This window comes from Anneissia japonica, unplaced genomic scaffold (genome assembly GCF_011630105.1).
Source record: "Anneissia japonica isolate Jap-2015-1 unplaced genomic scaffold, ASM1163010v1 scaffold288115_len170739_cov164, whole genome shotgun sequence".
In the NCBI taxonomy this organism is placed as follows: Eukaryota; Metazoa; Echinodermata; class Crinoidea; order Comatulida; family Comatulidae; genus Anneissia; species Anneissia japonica.
Genome location: NW_022707346.1, coordinates 45,270 through 67,999, shown reverse-complemented (window position 1 = coordinate 67,999; position 22,730 = coordinate 45,270). Strand labels below are relative to the sequence as shown.

General features: G+C 35.3%; 1 protein-coding gene across 1 annotated transcript in view; it reads left to right on the top strand.

Moving 5' to 3' along the window:
* LOC117106355 overlaps nt 1–22,730 on the top strand; it is a 60,038-nt gene that overhangs the window by 16,250 nt on the left and 21,058 nt on the right. Inside the window, exon 4 of the mRNA XM_033247725.1 lies at nt 14,342–14,377. Within this exon, the coding sequence (XP_033103616.1) occupies nt 14,342–14,377 (36 nt within the window). The remainder of the gene's footprint in view (nt 1–14,341; nt 14,378–22,730) is intronic.

The window sequence follows — 22,730 nt, the reverse complement described above, 5'->3', positions numbered from 1 at the left end:
TCACCTGCTATACCTTCAAGATATGTCCATAAAATTTAACCTCTGTCTTACCAAAATTACATTTCTGTGCATTAATTGTTGCACCACTCTGTTGAAGTCTCTCAAGGACTGCTCTCAAATAGTCATCATACTCTTGTTTTGTCTTCCCGTAGACAACTATGTCATCAGATATGTTCTTACAACCATTTAATCCTGCAAGCAAATTTCTCACTGCTGATGAAAACAACTGTGGTGCTGAATTTACTCTAAACATCAGTCGCTTGTAGCAAAACAAACCAGCATGGGTGCTAAATGTACTGATATATATATACTATCTGGGTGAAGAGAAAATTGATGATAACCAGATGACAAATAAAATGTACTGAAGAATTTTGATCCATTGAGGTCTGAAACTATTTTATCAAAAGTGGGAATAGGCTGTTTCTCCCGCCATATGGCTTTTTTAGCTTCTCTCATATCTACACATATTCGTACTACTCCATCTGTCTTCGGCACGACCACAATAGGGCTGACCCATGGAGTTGGGCCCTCATCTATTCAATGATATCCAACTCTAAAAGCCTCTTAAACTCTTTGCCGACATCAGCTCTGACATGGAATGGAATTCGTCGATGCTTCTGTTCTTTTGGTGGAATATCCTATCTATGTGAAGTGTTATCTCTACTCCCTTGATATTTCGAATACCCCTGAACAATCCTAGGTATTGCGCATGTACAGGTTTATCAACTGAATCCTGGGCAGCAACTGTAACATTACAAGCTAACTTCAGTACCTTTAAATCTTGAGCTGTTTTCTAGGACAGCAAATTACAGCAAGTGTATATACCTCCTACAGAAACAGTCAAGGTGTTTGATCCTAATACAGTCATCGGTGTAGATTTTCCTTATCCAAAAAGTTGTGAAGTCACACTGTTAATTGTAGGCTTTGGTTTAATCTTTGCAAATGAGTCACCGCCCAGGACATTTACTAATGCACCTGTGTCAATGATTGCTGTTAATTGTATCTTATTCTAGCTATTAAGAACCGTTACCTTGCACATCGGTAGTTTCTTACTTGTTTCTGGAAAAACATAACATAATCTGGCTCTCGATTTCCTCCTAATTCCTCTACTAGATTAGCCTAATGTGCACCCTTTCTTCCAAATCTACATGATCTTTTATAGTGACCATATTTTACACATCCATGGCACTGTTTCAATGCGTTGACAAAGACTACAAAAGTAGCCGAAATATTCGCCAAATTCTCTTATTGCAATATTCTACATAGACCAACTTGATTCTATCCTTTCTTTAAAGTCTTCTGATTTTTTACGGTTGTATATTTATATATGTATATGGGGTTTTGTAATCGCAATTACACGTTATATTTTCATTGCGGATTTCTTGGGCTCAGTACGGACTCTAAATGTATGCATTTTCTTTTAGTTTAAAGGCGTATGCGGATTTTATAAGTCCGCAATGACGATATAACGTGTTTGCACCATAAATATGTCTAATCAAAGCTACTGTTGAACCTCTCATTCTTTTGTTTGTCTATATGTATATATATATATATATATATATATATATATATATATTGTACGTATATTGTAAATATTGTACGTGTTGTTTAAATATAGACTTTATTTTTTAGATATTTACATTTTAAACACTTGGAATATTTAAGAAAATTCCTTTTGTTAAATTCCTATTAAATAAATTTGTATTTGCGGTGTGGTTCCTTTTTAATTATGAATATTGAATCTTTTTTTAATTTTGACTAGCGTTTAAACCTCTTTCTTCTATTATGACTAGCGACATTTTTGTTATTATGACAAGCGAACCTGTTTTCCTAAATTATGAACATCGAACTTTTATTATGAATATCGAACTTCTTGTTTTATTATGAATAGCGAACCTCTTATTTTTTTTATGGATAGTGAACCTCTTTTTTCAAAATTATAAATAGCAAACCCCTTTTTTAATTATAACTAGCGAACCTTATGACTAAGGGTTCTATTTTCTATTATAAATAACGAACTCTTTTCTTGATTATGACTAATGAACCCTTTATTATGACTAGCGAACCTTCTATTATAATTAGCGAACCTTATGACTAGCGAACTTGTTATTCTATTATAATTAGCGAACCTTATAAATAATTAGCTTTATGAATAATGGACTTTTTAAAGAATTATGAACAGTGAACCTTATAAACAATTGTCTTTATGACTAGCGGACCTTATGAACAGTGGACCTTATGAATAGCGAGCCTTATGACTAGCGAGTGGACCCCAAAGAGAACAATTAACCAAAAAAGAGACATGTAAGTCACACAATATATCAATAAAGACATGCTTACTTAGTATTACAAACATTAAATATAGTGATTGGGGACGTGAAATTTTACCACTGCGTGTGGTTTCCATACCAGCAGTAGGTTGTTGCGGGGTGGGTGGTAGTGGTTCAATATCATAGTCAGGGAAGGCGTCCGGTTGTGGAATTGTGAGCGTTTGTCGACCAAGTTTGCGTTCTGACACTGACTAATATGTGTCTGCGATTGCACCGGTAGTTACTTCCTTCAACATTTACTATGTATGAACGTGGATAGTCGCTGCGCTGCACAACTGTACCAAGTCGATTGTATCCAGAGGCTGTTTGAATACGAATGGTTTCGTTTGGGTTAAGAGGGCAAAGTTTCCGGGCATGTTTGTCATACGATTGTTTTACAGTGTGGCGACGTTGTTCTAAGCTTCTGGTGACGTTGTTAATGCCTTTTGGGACGAAGAGTAATTCGGAAACTCGTAATGGTGTCCTGAGACGTCGTGACATGAGACGTTGTGCGGGTGAACCCAAAGTGGGGCTTGTTGGAACGTTACGGAGGTTCAGGAGGTTCTTGTGTAGGTCCGACTTTTCGCGTTTGGTCTTTTCAAGAAGGTGTTTGGCACGTTTTACTGCATTTTCCGCAAGACCATTCGATTGCGGGTAGTTAGGGCTACTGGTAATATGAATGAAGTTCCAGTTTGTTGCGAAAGCCTGAAATTCACGGCCAGCGAATTGCTGTGCATTATCGCTTATAATGGTCTGTGGTACACCGTGCGTTGCATATTTGCCTTTGAGCTTTAAAATTATGGTTCGTGCGGTTGTGTCCGAAAGAGAACAGAAATCAAACCAGGTGGAATATGCATCACCTAATGCTAAGTAGTTCAAAACATTCCATTGAAAGAGATCAATGCCAATAGTTTCAAAGGGTGCTTTTGGAACAGTGTAGCTCTGGAGGGGTTCCTTCTGCGAGCGTGGCTTCATACTGTCGCAAACGGCACATGAACTGACATGTCAGCATTCATCCAAGGCCAATAAACTATGTCTCGTGCTCGGCGTTTGGTCGCTTCCGCTGCGGGATGGCCTTCATGAGGTATCTGTGTATATGTCGGTTGAAGAAGTTTTGGTATTAAAACCTTTAGGCCTTTTAAAATTAGACCATCGTCGCTTATAGTGAGTTCATCTCGAAAGGGGAAGTAAGTGCGTATGTCTATAGAGACGCGATAGCTTTTGTCTGGCCAACCATGTCTAATAGTAGTTGCGAGTAGCTGTAACTGCATTGGTCGCTTCCTGGAGGTCTATTTCTTTTGGACACTGAAATGCGTTCGATGATCATAACCTAAAAGTGTTCATCAGTTTTATTGCTAGTGTTGCTAGGCACAAGTAGTGCTCTCTCTCTCGAGAGAGTACCTGCGACATACAGTTCTGCTCCACGTGTGTACAGTAGATTGATGTCGTAATTGTGTAGTTGTAAGTGCTTTCTCTGTAAGCGTGCTGGAATGGCTTGCATAGGTTTCTTCAATATTGTGATAAGCGGTTTGTGGTCCGTTTCGACAGTGACTGGTTGACCATACATATAGTCTCTAAATTTGTTGCAGGCAAAAACAACAGCAAGAAGTTCTTTTTCGATCTGGCTGTATCGCTGCTCTGCAGTCGACATGGTTCTCGATGCATAGGCAATGGGGCCATTTTCTTGAATACAGGCACAACCTAGACCGAATTTGGAAGCGTCGCAGGTCAGCGTCATTGGTTTGCGTATATCAAAATTTCGAAGAGTTGGGGCGGCAGCGATCATTTGCTTGATTTGTGTATATGCGTGTTCGTGCTGGCCATGCCAATGCCATGCGATTTCTTTCTTTGTTAACTCTCTGACTGGCGCCGCTATGTCGCTTAGGCCTGGTATGTATTTAGCTAGTTAACCATTCCGAGAAAACGCTAGATTGCTGTTATGTCGGTGGGTATAGGTATGTTGATGATTGCGTCGACCTTCTTTGGGTTTGGCTTCATGCCATCTTTCGAGAAGATATGACCTAAGTATGTTACTTTGCTTACGCGGAATTTACACTTTGATAGATTGAGCTTTAAGTTTACTTCACGTGCTCGCTGAAGTATTTGCTCCAGGTTGGTATCATGCTCGGCCTGCGTTTTACCATAAACCATTATGTCAGCTATGAATCAAGGAAGATTAGCAAATAGGTTTTCAATTGTATGCTGAAAGACTTCCGATCCAGAGTTTATACCGTAAGGCATACGAAGAAACCTGTGCCGACCAACAATGTTGTTGAAAGTCGTCAATCTTGATGATGGTTCATCTAGAGGCACCTGCCAAAATGAGGATTTGGCATCTAGCGTTGAAAAGACAGTAGCACCGTTGATTTCGGCTGCAATCTACTCTACTTTTCGCATAGGATAGTGTGGACGCTGTAAGATCGCGCGGATCTATGCATAAACGGATATCGTTGGATTGTTTTTTGTATGTGGCCACCATAGATGAAACCCACGGAGTTGGTTCGGTAGTTGGTGCAATGATACCTTGGTCTGTCATGTGTTTGAGTTCTTGTATGATTTTCGCTTTCACGGCAAAGGGAACTTTTCTGGGAGGACGTACAGCAGGATCAATAAGATTGTCAATGGTGATATGATAGGTTGTAGGCAGTTTGCCTACCGTTGTGTTATCAAAGAGATCACTGTAGCTTGTCACAATGTTCTGTACAAACGGATCATCAGTGAGTTCATGGACGTCAGAGCTAAACGTTAATAGATTGAATGATAAACAGTCTTGGAGACCGAGAATAATAGATGTGTGCTTGTCGACAACTCTAAATTTGATTTTACGTTGTGTACCAGCAATAGTGCAAAGTAGCTCAACAGTTCCTGGACTGTGCAGTTTAGTCCCACTAAAGCATGTCAATGTAGCTGTGGCAGTGTTGTCAATGTTTGCATGCGGTTCAACTTCATGCAGTACCCGGAGAGGCATTACGTTGCACTTTGCCCCAGTGTTAAGTGGGTGTCTATAAAACGAAGACCGAAGACCAGAGACCAAAAAACGAAGACCCCTATTTTTTTCTCTTTTATTTTGATGATAATACGCCAGGTTGTCACAAAATCAAAATTACCAAATTTGTTGGGCATCTGTTTGTGAAATTTTCAAGGGTCTTCGTTTTATAGACACCCTATATGGGTGTCTATAAAACGAACTGGAAGAAAGGGTAGATCATTCAATTGACTCAGATTCAGGCAACAATGTGCTAAGACGAATACTATATATACATAATATGAAGTGATTTAAAAACATTACTTTCATCACAATTAAAAGGAAAAAAATATGGGTCTTCGTTTTTCTGGTCTTCGGTCTTCGTTTTGTAGACACCCATATAGAGTGTCTATAAAACGAAGACCCTTGAAAATTTCACAGACACCCAAAAAATTTCGTAATTTTGACTTTGTGACAACCTGGCGTATTATCATCAAAATGAAAGAGAAAAAATAGGGGTCTTCGTTTTAGGGTCTTTGGTCTTCGTTTTATAGACACCCAGTTTTAAGTTTGAATTTTGTCAATAAGTTGTTTATGTATGCGTCTACTGTTACTTCATTACTTGTATAGAGTGTACCACCAATCTCAGTTATATGGAATTCAGAATCACAAGTTTCACTGACCTGACTGCCATTGTGTATGGTATGAACTTGGGTAGCAAACCGGGCTGACCTACATAATTTTGAAAAATGATTAAATTTCTGACAGTTATAACACTGCTTGCCGTATGCTGGGCACTGGCTTGGTTGGTAAAAAATCCACAATTTCCGCAGGTACGCTGTGTTGGGGTTTGTTGGCGGGGTCCCGGTTGGCGGGCTTCATGTTGGGATGTATTCGAATGCGGTTGTTTACTAATGTTATTAGGCCTATATTTTATAGCATCAACTTGATGGTGCTGTTGTTGGTTCGTTTGTGCTAGGCCTATGCGTGCTCTTCAGCTGATTACATAGCCTGAGCAAGTTGTACAGCAGAATCCAGTGTTAAAGATTCGCCTTTCGCTAAGAGGGCTTTTTGAATCGGTACGTGATTTATTCCACATATCAACCTGTCACGTAAAATTCAATAATTGACTATATTCACAAAATTTTGCGAGTGATTGGAGGGAGGCCAAGTAAGATGAAACGGTTTCGCCACTTAATATGCTCCTGGAATTATAGTCCAATCTAGCCATTATCTTTGATTTAGCCGGTTGGAAGTGAGCCTTAAATACTTTAATGATATTGTCAAAAAATTCCTCACTTGGTTTCTTTGGAGCAACAATCTATTCGATGAGCCTGAATGTAGATGGACCAACGACGGTATTGAAAATAGCACGTTTCTTGTCCGCATCCTCCATGTCGTTCGCCTCAAAGTATTCGTCTAATCGTAGAACATACGTCTCAAACAGCTCTGTTTCGGAACAGAACTCGCCTATCTTACCGTACGTGGGCTTTTCGGCAATATTATTACACTAAGTAAATAGACTAAATAAAGAGAGACAGCTTAAAGTGTCGTGTGTGTTTTCCTTTATTGTCACAGCTTCACTCCCGTACAACAACAACCAATATGGACGACATGGAGTACTTAAACTAGGGGGGGGGGGTGGCATGATAATATTAAATCAACAAATATTAACATATATAAATCATTCGATACAGCAAAAACCGTAGAAACAGCAGTGTCTGCAAGTAAACCCAACAACAACATTACGTTCCGGTCGTCCATCTTTACATGACTCACCGCTTCCGTATAGTGATTTTTATTTTCGCGGGGTTTCCGCTACAAGTTACGCTGAAATCCACCGTGGAGACAAACGATAGAATTCGATGCGACCTTCAGTGGATCTCTCGTTGACTTGCATCGGATAGGAGTGATCGTGAGAACATGGCTTCTGATATGGACCGAAATCAAAGGCCTTGGTGAAATCTAGATAATCAACGTCAGTGCCACACAATGCTTTTTCTTCTTGCAATTTGTTATTGTTGACATATCCGACACCATATTATATCGAAATATGAATAAATAGGAAATAACAGGGGTGATTTTCTTATATCTTAAGAGCAGTAGTCTGTAAAAATCAAAGAAAGTTCAAAAATAGTGGCAGACTCAAAAAAATGGATTTCTTTCAAATGTTGCACATAGCTATACCTTTGTTAAGAGAAATCAAATATAAAGTTGTATTCACTTTGTGCGTATATTTCCATGGCAACGGGTAAATTTGTATTTTTGGGAATTTTTGTCATTTTTGGCTGTTTTTAAATGTTAATATTAGTAATAATTTGATACAATATTTCTGATATCTTTATTGTTTATAATATTGAGTGCATGTATAAGGTCAATACATTGGGTATCTGTTGCATATTTTAAAATGTTTTTTTTTTTGGATTACGTAGTTTAGAGATACCATGTTTTTAAAAAGGGGTGTTTTTCTTTTTTTTTTTCAAATTATGAAAAACGTCCAAACTTTAAGTGCTCATAAACCTCAAAGTGGTGCTTTTTTAGAACTGATTTTCTACAAATAGATAGTTCTAATGCTTTTAGAGAATTCCAGTTTTAAAAATGTGGGTAATTAAAAAACGTACGAGCAGTGTTGCCAGAAAAACTGGCATTTTTCATTTAAAATAAATTATAATAGTGAAATTTATCAGTTTTTCTCTGCTGATATGTTCATAAATTCCTTTGATTACAACAATAATAAATGTTTTTCTATACTTTAATTAATGTTGTGATTTTTAAAAAAAAACAATGTTTGTGGTATCAATGTTTTCATTTTTCTGTTTTAGCGGTATTTTAAACCCTTTTTAGGTGAGTTTGTAATAATTTCACCGCTTTATACATACCAATTTCTGTCAGTGGTGTCACTAGTTGTTCACAGCACCTTAACCTGCCTGGGAATGCCAGTCCCTGAATAACACCCTCTCCTCCCTAACCACATCATGCAACACCCCTACCCCTTCTTGTTGGGACAAGTTAGGAATTATCGTGAAAAAAATATAAACCTAATATGTTATCGTGGTAGAGGTGGTACCAGAATTCGCCCGACAAGATGCCCTATGTCCCAGATGGCGGTCCGATAACAGCATGCAGAGAATGAATTTCGAGCAGATTTTTTGGAAAATGAATATCTTGGCACATTTTTGTTGCATTGCGGTGTTCCAAACACAAGCCCAGAACAGCGATAATGAAAGATATAGTTTCATGGCTAAAGAGTGTGCGTCCTAAGCTTACATCTATATTTAAGACACGACAATTCTTGCTGCTACCATTGTACAACTACACTACTTGCAACAGAAGAAATTGCTGAAAAGACGAGGGTAAATGTGCAAATTTATGCAATTTATGGTTTTAAAATGAAACATGCTTTAGAATCAGATAGACAGTAAAAGGTTGTTCCTACCTTCTCAAATGTTGCAACATATGGAGAACTGCAAGTGGGATGGTATAAGCCTTCTTAATTATTTTGAATTTACTACAGGCAGGGGCGGATCCAGAGATGTCCTAAAGTCGGAGGGCCGAAAGTTGGGCTGGTCGAGACAATACTGTCCTAGGGGGTCCAGGGGTATGCCCCCGCAAAATGTTTGTGTTCTAGACGCCCAAAAATACCATTTTTGGTGTCTGGGATATCATTTTTTTCTTTTTTTTTTCTTTATTTTACCTCCCAAATAATGTGGGGGGGGGGGGCCTGGCCGGCCCCCCTCTCCTAAATCGGAGTTCAAGTCATTGAAGATGGTTTTAGAATGAAACATGCTTTAGATTCAGATAGACAGAAAAAAGTACCACCCCACTGCAAGTGGGGTGGTATAAGCCTTCTTTATAATTTTGAATTTACAACAGGGAGGGCGAAAGCTGGGCTGGTCGAGACAACACTGTAATAGGGGGTCCGAAATGTTTGTGTTTTAGACGCCCAAAAATACCATTTGAGTTGTCTGGGCTATTTTTTTTTCTTTTTCTTTAATTTTTTTCTTTTTTTTCCCCCTTTGTTTTACCTCCCAAAAAAGGGGGGGGGGGTGGCAAGGCCAGGTCGCCCCCCAAATCCGCCCCTGACAGCAGTTTGAGTATGGAGGGCATATGACATTTTACCTGGTTCAGAGAGTGAAAACAAATTTTAAAGATACCATAGTGTCTTTTGGTGTGCATGAACCAACAAAATACAATGGAATTTTTAAGGAAATGATCACTGCGAAGGTGTCTGATCAACCTGTTTGCCAACACCTACCAATGTGTGCACTTAGAAATGAAGGATACGTTTAATAATCATTTGTTTTTCTGTCCCAAAGATAGATTTATAAAGTCTTACATAAGCTTCTGTACACTAGAAAATCAGATAGTTACAGGAACACTTGAATACAGACCTGAGAATCAAACACTGTTGGACAAAGCAGAATTAGGTTATGCTAAAAGGCTTTCAACCGACACTTGCATATTCCCATGGTAGCATTTTTATCTTCTAATGTCTAATCTTTCAATTAAATTTTCATTTGCTCCAAAAGCCATCAGTCGACTATTACCTGCCATACAAGAAACATTACATTTATATTCATCAATATATATTTGCAATGGCCAAAAAAACAAATTAAACAATAGATCAATGTAGCAGAATAGTATAAATGGAGGAATTGTTGGCAGAAGACAGATAGACATTAAGAGAATATGGAAGAAGATTTGAAAAGTTCAGTTCTACAAGGAGGCGGTAAGAAGGCTGATTGTTGTATTCCTAAGCGAAATAGATATTTAAGAATGTGATCATAAGAACAATTGGACAAAAAGTGCATGGAGTGAAATATTTAAATCTTGTGTTGTACCATGTATTACCATATTAAGTAAATAGGTGTGGATATGAAGAATATGAAGAGTAATCTGATAGAAGTTTACTGAAAAGATATTCAACACTTATTAAATACGCACCTTCACATTCAAAGAAAACAAGAAAAGATTTTCAGAAACAATAAAAAGAATATATTCAAAAGGAATTCCAAATAGTCAGTGTCAGGGGTTGAGAAAAACATGAAAATAGCTAGGGACGACAGTGAGTTATCTCAACCATCAGAATATCTGAGCAAAAGATGTAAAGCTATTAGAGAAGTGTCAAGACAAAATAGTACACTATAGGCTACAAAACTGTTGACGAGTCAAATGAAGATATTCTTTAAGCTGCCGAAGAGGAATCGCAATAGACAACCTCAAAATGCTTGTCCAAGAAAGAGTGGATCTTTAACATCCAATTGGCAAAATTAACTTTCTATGGTGAATTCTACAATTAAATTGAGTCTTCCTAAGTTGAAAAGCATAACTCGTCGTTGAAAGCGAATTTATCATGGATTGCTTTTGTCAGAGTTTGAATTTGTTTTTTGTTTTTTTGTTTTTTCAGAAAGTTAAATTAAGTTGTTTGCTTTACATGTAATGCAGTAAGTTTAACATACTTGAAATAAACCTGGCAACACATGTTGTTATAATAGTCGTATATATAGTAATATTATGGTGACATGAATTAGGGCCTATATTTTATATTATAGCATTTTCCGTACAGTAAAAAAATTAATATTTACAATATTTTTTAATGAAAACATGCTGCTTTTTCTGGCAATACAGTAACCCTACAAAACATTCCTTAGCATGTTGTTAAACTAGTCAGGTAACTATATTTGTTATGGTTAATGAATTATATTATATTTTATAGCGTTAACTGTTCATTAAAATAATGTATATTTATGTTAATTTTCAATAAAAACAGTGCTATTTTCTGACAATACAGTACAAAATTAAGTTTTAAATTACTTGAAATGAGCCCGGCAACACATTTCTTAACATATTGTTAGACTATTTATGTAACTGTAGTAACATTATTTTTAAATAAATTTATGTTGATGTATAGTGTTATCTATTCAGTAAAAAATGATATATTTTTATTCAAAAAATGACGTTTTTTTCTGGCAATACCGCATTCACGTGTTTAAATTACCCACAACTTTTATTCTTGATTATTGTTTGGACAACTATTGACTATCAAAATATGGAAGATGGTGGATATGTGTGCACCACTTTGGAAGCTACAGATAGGTTTCTGATGCATACTTTAAAAAAATATATATTTTGAGAAAAAAACCCTTTTGTAAATAATGGTATCTTCCAAACAGATTTTTTTACAAAATTTTTTGTTGTTGCGATAAATGAAAGTTAATACCTGGCTATTTACATGGATGATCACCAAAATATATATAGTGCATGTTCTTTTTGTTAAATAAGGTCTGAAAGTCAGTGTTTTTTCACTTTTGAAAATGTCCAAAATTGACAAAAACGATAAAAATTAGATAATGGGTCGTTGCCATTACAACGAAGGCTAAAAAATTAAACAAATGTCATAGATATGCTTTTTATCTAAGTATCTATTCATGGTAAAAAAAATTTGAGAGAAATCCATTTTTTGACATCTGCCACCAAATCTTTGATTTTTATGGACAACCATTCTTAAGAAGGCTTTCGATGTTGTGAACCACTCAGTATTACTAAAGAAACTTTACTTTTATTGTATCCAAGATAAAGCTCAAACATGTTTTTCCGACTATTTAAATGAACACTCTCTGCTGTCAGATCCAAGGCCAGTATCTATTGGTGTGCCCCAAATCAGTATAATACATGGACCCTTAAGAAAGTATAATACATACTCCAAGTATTGAAATACACGCCATCGTGTTGGGATTCAATATTTCGACATTAATTATGTCATCATCAGGAATGACCCTTATTGTTTATAATATTCACCAATGACTTACTGCAAGCAATTAAGCATTGTAAAATCGCGCTTTATGCCGACAACACAGTGTTGATGTATGTGGCAGATTGCAAAGGTAAGGTTGAAGATCACCTGAGGGAGGGACTAATCGGTGTAAATAGGTGGATGCAGGTAAATCACATGTCTGTTAATGTGTCCAAGACCAAGGTTATGACTTTCGGCACACCCCAAAAGCTAACCCAAACAGGTAATATTAACCTTCAGCTTAATGGAAACCCTTTACAAAGTGTAACTGAATATAAGTACCTTGGGGTATTTTTCGACCCATCTCTTAACTGGGAAAAACATATTGATCATCTTGCAAGCAAACTATCTCAAAAGATAGGATTACTATACAGAATAGGATACTTTGTAGATTTCAATACACGTAAGATGTTATACAATGCACTGATACTGCCATTGCTTGAGTACTGTTATTCTCTCTGGAGTTCTGCTCCAGATAAATATGTAAACAGGATGCAAGTCTTGCAAAACATGGCCGGCCGCAAGGATGACTATGGCTTATCGATTAAGAGATTTCCACGTGCAAGATTTGTATAAAAAAGAGCCACTTACTTTCTAAATGTATTATTGTCTTAGTCCGCCATACATAATAGAAAGGGTAAAAAGGTCTTACAATGTCAACATACAAGGTCGAAGTTAAATGGAAACCTCCGTAATTTTAAAAGCAAATATTGAAACTGCAAAGAGATCCACGTTATATAAGGGGAGGGGATGGGGAGGGGTGGATTTTGGCAGAGCCATATATATAAAGAGTTGTGACATTCCGCTCCTTGGTTTACGAAAGTCACGTGGTACACACCGTCCATTTTGTTTCATAATCTTCCCGATGAACACATGCAAAGTATATGTGTTACGTACATTGCATATTAATTTCACACACTTAATTCTGTCTCTTATACACATCTAGATGTGTATAAGAGACAGATATGGTCATGGTGTACCCATGTATACAGCAAAGCACAGTTTATATATTGCGGCCAACTGACCTATACTATTATAATATTTATAAATAATAATAATCAAATTAATAACTTAAGATTTGTATAGGGCTCGCTCATACTCAAATTTAAAGAGCAAAATTGTATATACACTAAACGGATTTAAATTACATTTTGATATACATATTTAATTAATTTTTGCTGGTCGTCACATATCAGTTATTTGCAAAAATAATAGGAGCTACTAAAGGATTGCATAATTAAAGAATGCTTGCCATCGAGGGGCTCTCTCGGTCTATCGGCGAGGATTAAAAAACTGCTTAAAGTAGTGAAATCATTAAAAAAAATCTATAAATAGTTACATGAAATTCGACTGCTAAAAAGATTAAATGAAATTAAACTATACAGGAGGCCGCTAAATGTATTATACAATATTATACAAAGGAACGCACATCATGTTAGACACAGAACGCGCATCGCGTATGAAACAAAATGGCTTCTAAATTCTCAATGTCGCAACTCTTTCTATCTATTGCTCTGGATTTTGGAATGCTCTTTCTGTCGCTATTAGAGAGGCAGAAAAAGTGAACATGTTTAAATCTAAGCTCAAGGAACATATTCTCAAGCGATAACTAGATTGATGTACTTGGCAAAGACGGATGTTATTATACTTTCAAATAATTTGTGAAAAACCAAACTATTTTACAAATTGATTATACTTTTCTACTTTTTATACATTTTTATAAATTGTTATTTAACTTTTTAAATTTTATTTCTTGTATTATTCACTTTTTACACCAAATTGTGCATGAATTTTTTTCTTTTAAATTCCTGCCGTTGACTTCTATATATTTGTAGGTTGCATAGTTAACTGTTTTAATTTAATTGTAAGCTGGTTGTTATTGTGTGATTCCTTACTTTTTATATACTGATAATGTAAATGACTTGTTATGTATGTATTTTTGTATTGGTGCTTGAGGGACCCTGTGGAAAGCAGGTTTTTGTATAACTGATCAGGGTTGCCCTCATTTAGAAAGGCACTCTAGAAATTGTTTTTATATGAGCATATCTTCAGGAAACCATGCTGGTGGCAAGAAATGACATTATTATAAACTTATATAAAAAATATTTTGATAGGGGTTTCCTGCATGAATAGACGTGGAATGAACACATAATAATTTTAAATTAAACAATTAAAAATAAGTTAAATAAATTACAGTAATGGCAGTGATAATGAATATTTTAGTGCGTAAAATTAATGTACTTTAAAATTTATTTTTTACTTACTATCTTTCAGAGTACCAAAGAAAAGATTGACCAGTTAGCAGTTAAGGTAAATTATAAATAAGACCCTATAGTGTTATCAATTACCATATATGCAAGAAAACTAACCAACCGATCAATCAAATCGTTTTAATAAAATAATAATGTAGTTTTATGTAGCGCCATATCCATCTAACGTAAGATGCACAGGGCGCTTGATATGTGGACTTTGAACTCGATCAATGACTTTCCTTACCCCTCTGTGTCTGTACTACCCGGTAATCCATTGCCAACAACTCTCGTCGTCCACCACAGGGGCTCTCTGTTAGAGTACACCGGGGTATCCCCCTACTCGTCTCGAATGATGTACTGGGTTTTTTTTTTTTATCACACAAGCCATTGTATAAACTCGGCCTACGGTTTATAGTCCTTATCAGAGAAGACTTGTTCTACCACCAGAAATATAGGCGAGGGTGCCGGGAGGCCATTTGACTCGCCTTTGACTAAAACCCAGTAGAATAGCCTAACCATGCAATAATAATAATAATAATAATAATAATAATAATAATAATAATAATAATAATAATAATAATAATAATAATAATAATAATAATTAATAATAATAATAATACAGTAGAACCTTATTAAGGGGAACCTTCAGAATCCAAAATAATTGTCACGTTAATAGGGGTGTCCCCTAAATATGGTTCCCCTATCCCGGCGACATTAGCTAACAGCTTGAAGTTGGGATTGGCATATCTGGCTAATCTGGTGGTAGACATTGTATGTGCGCTGACCCGTGGAGTCCCCGGTTCAATTCCCATCGCTGCTGTCCTTGTGTTCCAGCGGGAGGGCTGAAGTGCAAGTTACGATAGCGCACATTCTTTCGACCCCACTGGAAATAAGTCTTCTAGACGTTCGTGGATTATGCTTGGTGTTTACACTGAATAATTCCATCCCTCCATCCATCCGTCCATCCATCCAATGATGACCAGGCCCGTAGCCAGGTGGAGGGGAGTTATGGTTCGGGCGAACCCCCCTTTTCTAGAGAACCCCCCTGTTTTCTAGCGAACCCCCTCGAATTGTCGGGGGTTCGCTACGGAATGTCTGTTTTTAACTTATCTAGCATTAAATCAAAATTTAGCACCTAATTCATTATTTGGTCACCCGTTTTTAATTTGTAGCCTGCGATACAAACCTACATTCATAGAATATCTCAGCTTCAGAAGTTCGGAGATTTAAATTGAACGCAACTCCAACAAACCATGACTTTACGATGGCACACATAAAAATGGCAAACATCGATAAAAACCCGGCTGCCGTCTCAACTTTCACTGGCCTTTGGCTGAATGTTTGTAAGAAATGTACCAACCGTTAACGAAACCGGTCGCCTTCTACCTAAAGTAAATGGTGCCACCAAACGAAGATAAAGTTTTGCGAATTAATCCACCAAATGCAAATAAAGTTTTGCGACTTAGTCACCTGATTGTGGATTGTGTGGTTAGTAAATTTCATAGCCATACTGTCTATAGTGCACACGAAACTATGTGCTGTTGGAGCATTTTGGAAAAATTGACTCTCCTTTTTTCTATCCCAAACAAAATATTAATAATAAATCAACATGGTCCATCTCAGGCATCATAGCCAGTCACAGAATTAGGCTAGGAAGTTTGTTTTCAACAGCAGACACACACTACAGAACGGAGTGCGTCAAAACGAGTGTTTGTTAATTTTTAGTGATAAAGAATCATGAAACGTCCTAGAATAACTGACTTTTTTTTTCGTCCGCTGTTGCAAAGAAGACAACGACAGATAGTCCTTTAAGGTGGGTTATTGATTTCAAAAACCATAGCCTAGCCTAGATGTTAACTAGCTAGGTTCGCTCCTCGTTCATTTAGAGACAGAATTATACCCCGACGACAACAAATTAGTGTATGCCTAAGTACAGTAGAACGTACTACAGGTACTAGGCCTAGGCTTTTGTTGTAAAAGTTGAAGTGCATGTACAAAATGCGCCATAGACCTATATTTAAAAAAAAAAACACATTTTGTTAATTATTATTGGTTGGCCTGGGACCGGGGCAGGTAGGACAGCTTACCGTCGAAAGTCATTGAATTCGACGATGACGTCAGTGCACGTTTACAAACGCCATTGATTAGAATGAAAATAGACGCGCAGAATTTGGTTTTTTTTTTTATGTAAGATAGAATTTATCGAACATTTATCTATATAAAAACAAGATTAATATTGTAGAAATTGTATTTCTAAAGATGCTTATAATTCATATTTTATTTAGCAGACAATAAATATTCAGGAAGATATAATAAAAACGACTATTAATTCTAAAATGTGCATCAAATCCCAGCTATTATTAATCAGTATGTAGCCTATTATATTAAAGTCTTAAAATAATAATTTCGAATTAGGCCTAAAATATAACAAATAATTGTATTAAAGTTTAGGTTCTCATGATGTCAGATAACGTATTGAATATGATGCTATATTTTGGACCCTGTCAGTAATAATGACAATATTTGTGCTTTTTTAGCCATGTAGTAAAATAGTACTATTATTTTCAGTGTACAAAATGAGAGCCAAGAAGAAGTAGTAGAAGAAGAATAGGAAGAGGAAGAGGAGGAAGAAGAAAAAGAATAGCTTTTTTTTTGTTTTATAATAATACATGTGTTGAGTATATTGATATTGATTATGCGATGAGGGTTTTTTTTTATATCTTTCGGTGTTATTTAAACATGCCAATTCTCAGAAAATATTTTCTAATTTTATTATATTACCACCTTTTTATTACATAGATCTTTTTAAAAACATAACTGCTTTTAAAACATTATATAGACCCATTAAACACAAAACCTGCTCCGGCGTATGTGGTTTCGCCCCCAACCCCACCGTGGCCCTTAGGCAGGCCCTTGGACCCCACGCCCAGGGAAGCCCCCCTCCCATTGAAATGACCTGGCTACGGGCCTGATTACATCAATTCTTAATAAATTTATTTCAATTAACCCAAGCGAAAAATCTGTTTTATGATAATTTGAAATCAACAAAAAATTAATAAAAACAACGACAGTTGTATATGCTTCTTATTGTGTCATGGTTATTTTTTTAAACTTGCAATATTTTTTTAAATTCTCAATCCTCCACTATCTTATCCCAATGCACGGTTACAAATTAAATTCCCGACATATGTCTAGTATGGACAACTTTAAACGGGTACTAATTATTATCTCTTTTTTTACCTTAATATAGAACCGGCTAACAGGAAATTTAACAAATAATATGCACCATTAGGTAGTAATACTGAAAGATCTTGCTGGAACGTTTTCTTAGAGTGTATTGAAATAGGCTGAGGGGTTATATCTCAAAAGAAATCTCAATAAGACTAAAGGATACCCTAACATCTTTTGTAATAATCCAATTATCTATAAAACATATAGCAATTATCTTTCAAGACCACACCATCTTTCACCTACGGGGCGCCAAACGACACACTACCCGTTCTGTCAAACAAAACCATTTTTTAAAGGGACAAATCATGTTTTGTAATATACGAAAGTTATTCTGTCTCTACAAAGCATATTGTGTAATATACAAAACCATGTTTGTTTGTACAAAACATGTTTTAGAAAAGACAAAACCATATGGGTCTGTACAAAACACGTTTTGTAAATGACAAAACTATGTCTATCTTTTGCAAAAGTGTGTTGTAAAAGACAAAACAATGTTTGTTTGTACAAAACATGTGTAGTAGACAAAATCATGTTTGTCTGTACAAAACATGTTTTGTAAAAAGCAAAACCATGTTTGTCTGTACAAAACATGATTTGTAAAAACAAAACCATGTTTGTCTATACAAAACATGTTTTGTAAGAAAACAAAACTATTTTTGTCTATACAAAGCATGTTTTGTAAAAAAACAAAACCATTTTTTTCTATACAAAACAAAGTTGTTTGTTCAAAACATGTTTTGTAAGGACAAAACTATGTTTGGCTTACAAAACATCTTTTGTAAAAGAGAAACCGTGTCTGTCGATTCAAAATATGTTTTGTGAGGACAAAACCATGTTTAAATATACAAAATATGTTTTGTGAAGACAAAAAACCACGTTTGTCATAAACAAAACATGTTTTGTGAAGACAAAACCATGTTACAAATTACAAATTATGTTTTGTAAAAGACAAAACCATGTTGATTGAGAAATTTATAAATCTTACTTTACTATGTTTGCATATACAAAACATGTTTTGTAAAAGACAAAACAATGTTTGTCTTTAACAAAACGTGTTTTGTAAGAAACAAAAGTGTTTGTAATTACAAAACATGGTCTGTCTCCTACAAACATGACAAAAAAGGTAGTGTGTCTTTGGGAGGGCTCTATAAGACACAACTTGTTTTGTCATATAATTTAACTCTGTAAGCCAGAAACTATGTGTTGTAAACAGAAAAAATCGTGTTATGGAAGACAGTGTTTTGTCGTTCACTCAAACAAAAAACATGTTTTGTAGCTTAAAAAACACGTTTTGTAAAAGACAAACATGGTTTTGTCTTTTACAAAACATGTTTTGTGAGACAAAACATGTTCCGCATATTCATGAGGGTTCCGTATATTCATGAGGGGGAATTAAACATGTGATTGAGATGCTGCTTCCATCAGTCGCAGAATGCGGTAGTGCCCATGTTTAATCTTCATGGGCCCCATATGCCAAATACATTGGCAGATAAATATGGAAATACCCACATTTACTCCACAAGGGGCCCACGTGTCTTATGCCAATTTCCTTGGTATAGATAAGTATGGGAATGTTCATATTCAATCCACATAGGGCCTATCTGATACTGGTACTGATATTAGATATTTACATTGCGCCTTTCCCTTGAAATTACGAAGCGCAAGCTAAGCCTCAATAATTCAGGAAAACAATGGTAGGCATAGGCAAACAAGTAAGTCTTGAGTGCACGTTTAAAAAGATTAGGATCAGAGATATCTCTAAGGTCAGTTGGAAACTTATTCCCAAGTTTAGAAGCATACCAAGGAAATAAAAAACCTCCAATTCTGTTGTTGTAACGTGGTATAATGAAATGTACAGATGAAGAGAAACGTGTTGTACATGTAGGATACGTTGTTCGAGAAAACCATATAAATAGTTAGGAGAAAAACCATAGATACATTTGTGAACAGTGAGAATAATTTTGAAAATAATTCGATATTTTACTAGATTGTGTGTCTTTAATATATTTATGATGATTGTTCATGAGTCATTCTTTCTTTGGAGAATAAACTATATAGAATTTTGGCAATTGCAGATAAAGAGTGCTGTAAATAAATAATACAGTAGTTGCATTTTGACAGGTACTTGGCTACTAGATTTCATATTTTCCAGATTGCAGCTTGATAGTTAAGTGTCATGGTAACATAACAAAGTAAATAAATAAACATGATATGGTTGAACAGTACATGTCTTTTAGTTAAATATTTTTTTATTTTACAATAACAGTAAAAAAAAAAAAATAAACATCATCACCAAAAAGAATGAAATTAACAATATCCAGCTCATTATTCTCATTTTATTTTGCCATCACAAGATTTTTTTTACAGTATCACATACTCGGTTTGACAGTAAACAGTTTGACATGAATAACCATTAGTTTATGAACAATTAATTGATTAGTCATTATGATTACACATAAAACACTCCATGCACAATCATCTAAAGTTTATTATTTCAGTTAATTAGTTGTACTGTTTTAAGTATACTCTTAATGTTATTGCTAGTGATATTTTTAAAAATCATATAGCTTACTATTTACATAAAAAAATTGAAGAAATTGCAATATTTCAATTACAACTCATTGAATTATTCCACTGTGTGAAAATTGTACCTGCATATTATCTAGTCACTTCACTATAGCCACTCCATGAAGTTATGAAACTTCTATAGTGACATACATTTGGGAATTTTACCGAAATCCATATTTTTTTTAAATTTGTTAATTCACTTTTCCCGTATTAAATAAACCTCAATATTTGACCTTCATTCATGAATGGTATATTTCGTTTAGCAAGTTTAAATCGTACATGTTCACAAGCCACCCAACTACTACCTCTAATTGAAATATGATTACATAATGGTTGAGTAATTCACAGACGACAATAATTTTAATAGAAAATGAAGTAATCACACATTTATAGTTGGTCTCATTCAATTTGGGTTTATTTATGCGTGTTAACTTTTTCGCTTTGTGTTACCAACCCAATTGTCTATCTATTTCATGAAATAGATGACATCAGGTGTAGTACTTTATGAAATATTACTTCTCAAAAATGGCCCAAAAAGCAACTTTTTTAACAAAACCTTAGTTTTTTAACAAAACCTTAGTCATTTGACAAAATCTTAGTTTTTTTATTTTATTTTCACAAGTTTAAATTTTGCATATGTACAGTATAATTAAGAAGTTAACCAGCTAACACAAACGCCAAATATGAATGCGACTGGTTACTTATTTAGGTAGATACTGTATTACTATTCAACATTTACTCCAGACACAAAAATGTCATTTGATTGGATTGGATTTATTCGGTGTAAACACCGAGGATAGCCCACGGAAGTCTAGAAAAAGACTTATTTCCAGTGGGGTCCTTCTGGTCGTGATTGGGCAGTACACCGGGAGACAATCCCCTACTCTTTTCTGAAAAGTGTACTGCGTTCTTTAACGTTATATATGGGTATATAGAGGCTTAAGTCAATTATCGTTAAGTGACTTACTTCACTAGAATAACGGATAATTAACTTGCTTAACGGTAAAGTCGACAGAAAGGTCCATAAAGTATACAGACGTTATAATGAGAAATAAAACAATATTATGTTAAATGGGAGAATGCCAGCGAAAATAATTTGGTTTTTATCGAAGGTAAATTTAGTAGGACCTAGGCGCCTACTACTAATGCGGTAGACCACGCTGCTGCATGCACTCTCGTTGGTTCGTACTACCTGGTCGCTATCAATGCCAAACAACTACAAGATGATCTAGATAAAGTAGTGGAATGGTCCAATAAATGGCAAATGAAATTTAACCCCAACAAATGCCAAGTGATTAAAATAAGCAATAAAAAAAAAAACAATCAGCATTATAAATATACAATGAGTAATGTTATTCTCCAATCAACAAAACAACTTAGTTATCTTGGAATTGAGCTTACCAACAACTTAACATGGGGAGCTCATATTGACAGAATGACCAAAAAAGCAAACAACACGCTTAACATGCTAAGAAGAAACTTTCGTAATTGCCCTATTGAAATTGAAAATAAATCTTGCACTACATTCGTTAGACCCACGTTGGAATATGCGCAGACAGTATGGGATCCATATCAACAATAACAAATCAACAAAATACAATCGATTCAAAATAAAGCAGCTCGATACGCCACTAAAATTATGAAAGAAATAGTAGTATTACGGAGATTCAAAAATATTGAATTGGCCTATCCTACAACATAGAAGGTTTGTTGCTAGACAATCACTTCTTTATAGAACATGGCATGGAAAAACAGCCATAATAGTACCATCAAATATTAAGAATAATAACCATAGAAGAGTATTAAGAAATTCCAGTAATTTTACCTTATGGATAATCACTGTTAATTTCAAGGAGTCAATTTAACTCCAAAAGTGGAGTTAATAAAAGGTACAGAACGACTCCTTTTCTGGAGTAATATTTACTCTCATATTTTTACTCTCCAAAGGGAGTAACATTAACTCCAAAAAGAGGGTGATTCCCATCCCTTTTTGGAGTTAATATTACTCCCTTTGGGGAGTAAAAATACAAGAGTAAATATTACTCCAGAAAAGGAGTCGTTCTGTACCTTTTTTTATTAACTCCACTTTTGGAGTTAAATTTAACTCCATTTTTGGGGTTAAATTGACTCCTTGGAAATAATTTCAATAGACCACAAATCAATAAAGACCACACAAAAATTCTATAAATAATCATTCCTTTATTTTTTCACAAAATACATTATTCTTTTATATTTACACGTATAATAAACCATGCATATAATGGCAGATTAGCGAGAGAAATACCCCTTCAAAATGAATGAGGTTATAAACTCTTATTTTTCAACTAGAAAGTCACAAACAGTGTAATGGCATGTTTGTTGGCTTCCTTCATCTTTTCAAACATCTTGGATTCTAGGAAGATATAGTTTTTGCTTATACACATCTAGATGTGTATAAGAGACAGATATTAGTAATGTTATTCTAAAAATTGGTGCAACTCCTCTTTCTAGGCCACTACATATTCTTTTCAATTGGGCAATACGTGAGGGCACGTTCCCACAAGCATGGAAAATGGCTAATATATGTCCCATACATAAAAATGGTAGAAAAGAAAATGTCATCAGTTATATGC